This window comes from Arctopsyche grandis, chromosome 4, assembly GCF_051622035.1.
Source record: "Arctopsyche grandis isolate Sample6627 chromosome 4, ASM5162203v2, whole genome shotgun sequence".
Classification (NCBI taxonomy): domain Eukaryota; kingdom Metazoa; phylum Arthropoda; class Insecta; order Trichoptera; family Hydropsychidae; genus Arctopsyche; species Arctopsyche grandis.
The window spans coordinates 28,385,919-28,396,344 of record NC_135358.1 but is presented as its reverse complement, the minus strand read 5'-3'; the positions used below and the strand labels follow the sequence as shown (position 1 = coordinate 28,396,344).

General features: G+C 30.2%; 1 protein-coding gene across 5 annotated transcripts in view; it reads right to left on the bottom strand.

Moving 5' to 3' along the window:
• Positions 1-248: 248 nt before the first annotated feature.
• dsx (transcription factor doublesex) overlaps positions 249-10,426 on the bottom strand; it is a 55,183-nt gene continuing 45,005 nt past the window's right edge. Inside the window, exons 2-5 of one of the 5 annotated variants that reach the window (XM_077429846.1) lie at positions 5,599-5,739; positions 3,687-3,768; positions 1,536-1,576; positions 249-376 (exon numbers count right to left, since the gene is read on the bottom strand). In XM_077429846.1, the coding sequence (XP_077285972.1) occupies positions 366-376; positions 1,536-1,576; positions 3,687-3,768; positions 5,599-5,739 (275 nt within the window). In that variant the 3' untranslated portion in view covers positions 249-365. Of the gene's footprint in view, positions 377-465; positions 663-1,408; positions 1,446-1,535; positions 1,577-3,637; positions 3,769-5,598; positions 5,740-10,426 lie in introns of those variants that run through there. The other 4 variants (XM_077429847.1, XR_013260533.1, XR_013260532.1 and 1 more) reach the window with 4 other exon arrangements.

Here is a 10,426-nt window from a genome sequence, read left to right as displayed (position 1 = left end):
GTACACTACTACCAAACGACGGAATATTTAGTTTTGAAATAAATACTTTGTTTTTAACTATACGTAGCACAACCAATTCTTTTATAAGAGTATTATTATTATTATTATTATTATTATTATTATTAAATGTTTTGGATATCCAATTCAAATGTCATTTTTATCCAACTTCTATCAAACACTCGGGAACAAAAATAAGTATTATTAAATGATAGTAGGATAATGTTTTCCTCTCAAGTATTATTATAGATCGTTGATAAATAAATAAATAAAACATAGATAATATGTGCGATATTTCGAACACATTTGTTTTAAAACAGAATGTTTAGAACACTCATTTTTTCAACGCACTCAACAGTTTTCTTGCTTTAGTTGAAACCTGGATAGAATTCAAATAATCGATGAGTATTATGAAATATTTTGAATAAAATTTTTAAAATTTGTGACTAACGTTTTTTTTTATTATATGTACATTGCAGTATGTATGTATCTTAAAAAAGAAAATTTCTATTTTTATCGCACTGGTTTTTTTTTATAAATCGAAATTTTTGTTATATCTTGTTATATCTTGCAGTCTCTTTGCACAAATGTTCTTTTATCGTATATTCTCTCGGAACATTTCATACAAGTTTGGAGCGTTTTAGTACGCCCCGCTGATCCTTAATCTATGGGACCAATAAAAATATCAAATGTATTTGATATGCTCTAATAAAAATAAAGTAAAAATTAAAAATTAAAGTTAATGCATATATTAATCTAAAGTCAACAATTTTTTTTCTAAAAATTGATATTTTTAATCTAATAAAAAGCGGTTAAGAAGGTGAAGCAAAACGGAATAAATAAAATATTAAATCAATTCACAGAAAAAAATCTAGCCACTTTAGTTTAATATTGAAAAAATGTAGTGTTTTCCAATCAATATTCCTTGGAACTTTCGATTACCATATTACTTTATCAAGGATTACAAAAAATGTTAACACTAAAAAATTACACAAATATACCTTTAATGTTTATGTAAATTCAAATTATATAATGCAAAGGGAAGATCAAATATTCAAATTTGATAAAAAGGGGCTCGATTTTCTCCGTTTTAATAACAAGCCTTTCGCAAAAGTTTCACGTGTAAATCAACCCAAAAGACTATCGTAAAATTGCCCCATGGAAAAAGTTTGGAATACACTATTGCAATGTAAAGGATTGTGATTGCTTTGTGTATTATAAATTAATACTTAAAGGTTTAAAATAGTAAAGATATCGCGTTTCGTTTGATAATCAGAAAAATTGAATCAAGGTACCGTTAAAGTAATTAGTTTTATCGATTGATGTGCAAGAAATTATTTATTTATTTTAATAATTTAATTCATTTCATTTAATCTGGATTTAATTCATTTAATATAACAATCTTCAGCTTGAGATCTCTTCGTGGAGACGGAGGAGTTCAGCAAAATCTATCGTGTTAATACTCCACCGTTAAATACTACATATATACAATACAATAATATTACTACATTATTAAATCGCACTATTTAAAATCATACCTTCACTACAATTGCTATATGAACTCGAGCTTACATCTGAACTAGAAAATAAACAGAGAAAAATTAAAGCACTACGTGAAAATAAAATAGCCCCGATTTGCATTTATACATACATATTTGTGTCTACGTGCAATAAAAGCATTATTTACTTTTAAACATTATGTTGGTATGAAAAGTATTAGGTGACCACGAAAAAAAAGCATAGAAAATAAGACATAATGCCGTAATAAATTAAGAGTTAAATTAAAAATAGAAAAAAATGTTTCATCTACATTTTCAAAGAAAAGGATTGAATTAGGATATATTGAAATTATTCTTTAAATTTTAGGTTTAAAAATATTATTGAGAAAACAATTAGGAATAATATTAGGATATTAAGCAGTTTAAAATTTCGTAAGCAGAAAAACTAGAAACTAAGATGTAATTTTCTATATAAGGCTCAAGTTTTCTTTGGCGAGTTTACATATATACATTTTACATTATATACATTTTATATATGTATAAGTATATCATATACATACAGTATATCTATACATTTTGTAAAATTAGTATTTTTTAATATGATATTACGAAATTATGATTTTCCTTATAAACCGTTTCAGCCACAAATATAAATGTACATATGTATATATATATATATGTACATATTTACAGAAGTGATAGATATATCTCGTACGGGTATGACCTGTAGTTCTATGAATCCCTAATGCAAAGCGGTTATTTTAATTATCATTATTTTATCAATCAAAACTTATCATAATCGACTTATTTAAAATGTAATAAATATGGTTGTTGGTATGTTTTAAGCATAGGTTTAAAATACACACACACACACAAATATATATATATATATATATATATATATATATATATATATATATATATATATATATATATATATATATATATATATATACATATATATAAATTTATGAGATGCAACTTTTACAAAAACAAATACTCTAACGGAAAATCCAAAATTTTGGTTTTCGATCTAATACGCGTATACTTGTTACCGTTGAGAAAAATGTCATCTACATACATATATACTACATATGAATAAAATCGTTTTATTTTATATGTAGGTATGTATACGGCTTACCCAAAATAAATCGTTATAATATGTTTTGTTTTGAAAGTGTTATTTTTCATTAATTTGTACCAATCGACGTATTAAAATGATGATGTAGATATGTAAGTATACTTCAAAGGTGATATATGAATAATAAAGGTATCCATAGGTGTGTAAGAATGATAAGATATTAGTAAATGTACATAAATGTAATGAACTACAACACAAATAGTGCAAGTGTAAAATATAAATATATGTATGTATTTAAATCGCAGGCAATTTGGCTGATTTTGAAACGGTTCTTTTTTCATTAATATTTTGTTATATTACATTTTCAGTTCATTTATTGTTACCAATTTTCAAAATCAGCGTTTATATGTATTATATAAATAAATTAAATTATTTAAACTAGGCATGCGTATTTAATAAAATACAAATAAATAAAAAAAAAGCTGCAAACGAATATCGCGAAATCAATAATAAAAGTATAAATACACACTCGTACTTAACAAAACACGTTATTAATAATTGTATTAAAATATAGTAATATTGTGATTAGTTTACAGTACGGGTTCCCAACCTATGGGCTGCGATCCAAAATGGTGTCGCGAAAGGTTTTCTGTGGAGTCACCAACTAAACCAATAAAACAAAAATAAATTGAGTAGATTTATGTATACTATGTTGTTTAATTTTAATTTTTAATCCACATTTAAATAATATTTCATATATTTTCCATGCATCAAAAATGTTTTGGAGTTATGAGTCACTTGGCTTTCATAAAAGTATCAAAACGATCGGAAGACTGTAGGAATAGATACTGAATCGATATCGAAGTGGAACATAGAATAGGCTTGTAAAAAGAGGTCGCCACCCGAAAAGGTTGGGAGCCTGTGTTTTATAGCAATCCTAAAGTGAACTTTCTTTCATATTGATTTCACGAATAGAGCGCAATAAGCAAAAGCACTTGAAAATTTGTTGTTAGTATGACACAATATTTTTTCTGTTCAATGAGCAAAAAACGCAAATCACTTGATTTATTATACTGATTTGAATTTCATATTTTTTATATTATCCATACTGGCGAGTCGAGTGACGCAGCTCTATGCCATCATACATGTTGAGGTTGTTTATTCGCGCATATTCATTGATGATCCATTTTCCTGAAAGCATATAACGATAATAAGGGCGAAATCGGACAGCGGGGAATGTGGGACGTGGTTTTTTTTTAGATAGTTTTAAACATATAGAAAAATGTGGCGTTCATTGGATGCGTACATGGGATAGTCCTTTCATAACTAAAATTCGACTGCTTTTTATTATTACGTTTTGGTATTTTGATTTTTAAATGCTTTTTATTATTACGAAATTATGTTCACAATACATCTTATATCTATTTTAATAGCTACTGATCTACTGATCATTTTCTATTTTACAATTTAATTTAATTTGGTTAGTAATCACAGTATTATATTATTCTAATGTTAATCTAAAGCATAATAGGAAAAAGAGCTCAAAAACCTATTAGGTCGTTTTGGTATAAATCACTGTCAAGCAAGGATAGATACTACCATACAATTTCAACGAAATAGGTCGAATGTATTATTTTGAAAGGACTATCCCATGAACGCCACATTTTTTTCTATATGTTTAAAACTATCTAAAAAAAACCACGTCCCACATTCACCGCTGTCTGATTTCGCCCTAATGTACATAAAGACCTAACGTTGTATACATACATATTTAAAATAAATAAATATATACAACGCTAATACAATTTTTTTATTGTTTCCATCATATAGTTTAACAAAATACTGGCCGTAGTCTGAATGTCTTCATAAAAATTTAAAATTAATCAGAAAACTTGTTTTAATAAACGTACTTATTTACAATTTGATAATAATACAATTTATATGAATATATTACTTATTTTTGCTTCCAGTAGCATATGATATAAGCACATATGTAAACTTATATTCATATATGTATGCCTGGAAATGTTCTAGAACGTATCTACATACATATATAAATATATGTACATACTTACTTGCATACATACATATAAGTATTCTGATTTTATTTTTATCTGATTTCAATAAAGAAATTATCATTAAAATTGACTACACTTGTTGATAAACATATGGTTATTGTAAAAAATGATAATTTATTTTAAGTATTTTCTGTTTAATTTTTAATATAGGTATTTAGAAACAAACCTGTAAACTGTAAAAAATATTTATGTAAATATGTATATGTATGTTAATGAAGCTGAAAATGCAAAAAGCCACATATCCATTAGTTTTATACTATATATGTTTATATATATATATTTTTTAAATTCTTCAGTAAAACATATTTATATAAATGTCGCGCGAAACAAACAAATAAATATAAGTCAGTATCTACATATGTATAATATAATATTACAGAAAATTTTTGTTGTACGAATAATGTATAGAATAGATAAGTATACACAAAAATAGTGTAAAAATGTAAGTAATACACACATAATTTTATTCGCTAGCAAATATATTTCTTTACGCTTTTTAAAACGATGCAATTTTTAATATCATAAATGGAATGATTACTACCTGCAAATGACGCGGTAGTAGAATTCATTGATATAAAATATGTATGAATTATGAACTAACAAACATATTTATAAATAAGCAGATACATATGTATGTATATAATCAGTTGTAAGTGTGTAAAATTCAAAAGAAAGGTAGCTGTCCTCGATGAAACAAAAAATTAATAGATATTTGGATATATGTAGCTACAAACCATATACAAAATATGTATCTTTGTCTACAATCGGAATAGAATAAAATGAATTTGATTTTAGAGATATGTATAGTTAACTACCCGACATAAATTAAGTTGGCAATGCTATCGATGTACCTATTATGAACCAACCGTGGTAAAAGTAACTTTTTATAAAGAACGTCTCTACGTAGACGTTTATATAGTTATTTAAATCATCGTACACTTACCTTCTTCGATTCTTCGCGACGCTTCATCTAAATCGTAGTGTGCATCTTTCAGTATGGTGTATATAAGTGGAATCATTTCCCACGGGTAGTTAAACTTTTCCAAAAGTTTGTGGCAACTATCCAATGAAACTTCAATCGGTCCTGTAACAAAAAGATTAGATAAATAAATAAAAAATTAATCAACCAGTCGACAATCTACGACGACGAACGAGTGAAAATGATGATAACGATGATGATACGCATACATTAAGACAATATATAAAAAAGTGCTCAATCTGCCATAGCGAGAGGGGGGGGGGGGCGAAAAGGGAAAAACACGATCAGAACAGTGTGGACAAATGGGACAGTGTGGACGATAGACGTCACCGTGAATGAAGATGCAGTATTTTCAAACGTGTCTATTATGATTATTTTTCGCCATGGTAATGGTCGACGTTATTTTCACTTATATTGATGACAAAACCGAGCAAAATGGCAAAGTTTGAAAACGATCGGACAAGAACCCAAACTTCGTCAGACGACAAAAACAATTCTGAACTAAGAACAGGTTAGTAAAAAAGGGTAAAAGTCGGAATTCTCGACAGGGAGGACCCTCTAGGCTCGGAAGCGAGGCTCGGTCGACCCGCTCCTTCCTGTCATTGGTTGTTCTTTGCGAGTACTCTAGTATTGCCGTGCCCTGAATTAATTCGACTTTTACCTGATGAAATACTCCGACATATACTGCCTGGTTCGCATATAATTTCATACAGTTGGGCAGCGTACGGAAATATTCCACATATTGCAAATGGAATATACACGCATTCGTTTGTGGTTCAATACAAATTCATCTAAATATGAATCAAAACGGGCACGCGTTGTGCCAAATTGACGCTTCATCTTTCTTTTCACACGCATCCACATATTTTCCACATTTTGCGTATGTATTTCACTATCATTCGGATTCACAAAATTATCCTGGTGAACCACGTTTTACCGGAATTCGGAATATTTCCGTACGCTGCCCAACCGTCCGAAATTATATGCGAACCAGGAAGTATATGTCGGAGTATTTCAACAGGTAAAAGTCGAGTTGATTCAGGGCACGGCAATACTAGAGTACTCGCTAAGAGCAACCAATGACAGGAAGGAGCCAGTCGACCGAGCCTCGCTTCCGAGCCTAGAGGGTCTGCCCTATCGAGAATTCCGACTTTTACCAAATCGTCCCCTGTACCGAAATTACCAAAAGTTAAAGTCGATTTATATACAGACAGTTTGGTAAAAGTGAGAACGCTCGACAGGAAAAGCGGGGCTAGATGTTGGTTGCCATTATGCGGGCGCCAGAAATGTGTTCAAAGATGTGATCAAATAAGTGTTCACATGTGTAGCACGGTAATTTGATACTATTGTCACATATTTGATCACTTAAGTGCGATTTGCCGTTCCGTGTCGGTTTTTTAGCGCACATCAAAGGGATAAAAGTCTAAATTTTTGTGTGCCTGCCACACTGCACGAAGCCCAGTTGCGCGAGCCTAGTTGATCAAATCTTTGAACACATATCTGGACACACATACAACAATATGTGACCAAATGTGTGAGCAAAGAAGTGATCACTTCTTTGAACTCATGTCTGGCACCGGCATTAAGACAACCAACATCTAGCCCCGCTTTTCCTGTCGAGTGTCCTCACTTTTACCGACAGTTTGGTTTTTAATGAAATTAACAAAATACGTATACGAACATAAAATATCTATTAGTGTTTCGCATAAGCAATTGATTTTATTTGTTTATAGCCTTTAGCCAAACCGGTGGGCGCCAGCAAAGTATATAAATGTCTGAAATAAATCATTATGACAACATGTAATTTCAAAACAGTAATAAATAGTGAGACGTCATTGGTTCATCCCTGAGATAAGCTCCACCCCCACACTTAATTTCTATGCATACAATCGCCAGAGGCGTGCTTAAGATTACAGATGTGTGACGTAACTTTAATTACAGCGAAATTACGACATCGAATATCAACAATGACATCGGCAATGGTATAATCGAACGTGCGATTTCGTTAGGCAGGTGTGTTGAAAGGTATGTAGTATGGAGCCGAATGAAAGTAAAGGCACCGTCGACCAATAGGAACGCGAGGGCGTGTTGCTGTACTCTCATTGGTCGAGGCGGATTCAGACCTCGCGGATATCGCGTTCTCTTGACGCAAAGCTTTGATAAAATGATTTTAATCCAAGGATAAAATTAATAAAAGTAATAAAAGTAGTATGCAAGTGAGTATCTACTACCTTCACAAAATTAGTTTAATTCATTCTATTTAGTATTAAATATTGGGCCTGTATTGATTTGCAAATGTAGAAATTCTTGGTTTTAAATTATTTTAATACAAGATAGTACTTGATATTTCAAAAGGAAAACGTATTTAGTATACATATGTACATAGAACAGTGGTTCTCAAGTGCGGCCACTAGTGGATTTTACTGCGGCCACCAGCGACTTGAAGTAAATAATACTAATATTTAAAAAAAATTAAATATATTGTAACGTATACTAAACAGAGCCGCCGAGTAATTGCGATCGGATTAGACCGGGTAGCGTCCTGAGAGACCGTGTGACCGGGGTAAGTGGTTTTAAGGATTAGCGACAAGCTAAGTGCATGAAACAATGATTGCACTTCTCATACCGTGGGAATACATATCCGAATACGTGACTATACAGTAGGTAAACAGATTAGACGTCCTGAGAGATCTACCCCTTATAAGGCGGTACGTAGGCGATATCATGTAATTTCTGGACTTAGCACTGGCAATGCGTGTATCTCCTTAATCATCAATAAATGCTGTGAGACGACTGTTGGCCTTTTACTTGGATCCTCCACCCACCCCTACGCAACAATATTTTAAAAACTACAAAAAAGTAACTTAACAATAATAGAAACCATGCTCATCATTGACAAACTAAAAAATATAGCGAAAAGCCTTGTGACAGAAGTTGAAAATAGCAATTTTTTAATTTTATCTTCTGTTAGTGATTTGATAGATAAGATGACAGACACAACTTCAAAATTAAAGTTAAAACTTATAATAACAGAGTTTCTTAAGTCTCTGAATCTGGAAATTGATAAAAGGTTTGAAGAATTGAATTTGTTTAAAACTGTTTCTTTTGTATCTTCCCCTTTTATTATGATGACAAATGAAAATTTCATAGTACTACAAAATAGATTAAAATCATTTTCAGTATTGAGATTAATTAAGCGGACTAACGTAAAATATGCATTATTAGAAATTAGTCATGATCAAGTACTTAATAACCATTTTAATAATATTTCGGTTCAAAAATTTTGGTTGGAAATATACGTCGACAATGAAAGAAACCAATATAAAGATTTGGCAACAATTGCTTTATTAATATTGTCTATTTTTCCCACTACCGTATATTGCGAAAGATCATTCAGTGTAATGCACTTTATTAAAAACAAATTTAGAAACCAGTTGACAGACGCAAACTTAGAAGCAGCAATGCGGCTTGGATTGGAAGAAAGGAGTATTGAGCAATTTCCATTTGCATTATTATTAAATAAATAGATACCAAAATTTTAAAATTTATTTTATTTTATGAATAAATTGATCCACTTTTTTTGTAACTTTAATTTATTTGATTAAATTTGGTGCGGCACCAGACATTTCCATGGGACCACTATTATCACCTGTGCGGCCACGGTAAAATTTCGCCCGAGAACCACTGACATAGAACATTGATTCTAATAAGATTCCGATAAAAAATTAAGCTCATTTGGGGATTCATTAGGTAGGACAAAATTATTAAAAATATTAAATGTACCTTTGGGTTGATTGGTTTTAATGCAGATAAAGAAATATGCAGATTCTATAGATTTGTTTGTATTCAGGGCTGGTTCTAGCGTGGAGCCTAGTAAGCCTCAATAAAGGGCATATTTTTATAATACTGGCGCAATAATGACTTTGACCCATTCCAAATACATAAGACTTTGGTTTTAATTTAATATCCTTTTAATTGTTTTAATTACGGAAGACAATGGAGAACGACCTTATTATTATTGCAAGTAAACTTACGACTCATGAAGAAAGCGACAAGGAAGAAATATTGTTTTGCTAAATTATCGTTATTGATAATTGTTGATCCTTTCAATTTGAATCAAATAATATATATGTATGTTTATACATAACTATAGAGGTTGTGATCGAGAAATCTCGAGAAATTTTGATTCTCATTTTTCGAGAATATTTTAAATTTATCACTGCATGTTTTTGTTTAATAAACTGACTGATTTATATACTTGTTAACTCGTGAATAATTTTGTGTAATTTAAATATGTATAGATGGTCAGTATTTACAAGCCTCTTCTAATTTAATTATTTGTCCGTTAAGTTATTATTCGGTCATCATATATATATATCTATGTTTATATGCACATGTTACAGCGAAATCGCACCATATTTAAGTCACATACACATAGGTACAAGTGAGAAAGTATACGGTTATGATTTCACTAAAACGCCAGTGAAAATATATTTTCACTGACAATACGACCCCACCGTAACACACATAAAACAAAGATGTTTGATTTATTATTTATGTATTTGTTTCTTAGATATTAATTAATTTATGGTCAGTATTATAATATGCATGGATGGTCAGTATTTTTGTTATTTATCCGGTATCTCCAGTAATTTTATTTTTTGATCAGTATTTTATCTTTTGGTCACAAAAACACGGGCAAAGCCGGGTAGCAACACTAGGAATTTTATAAAATTCTTTGTTACATATTATTTTTATTTATTATTGTATATTTTTCTTTTTTTTCTTTAAT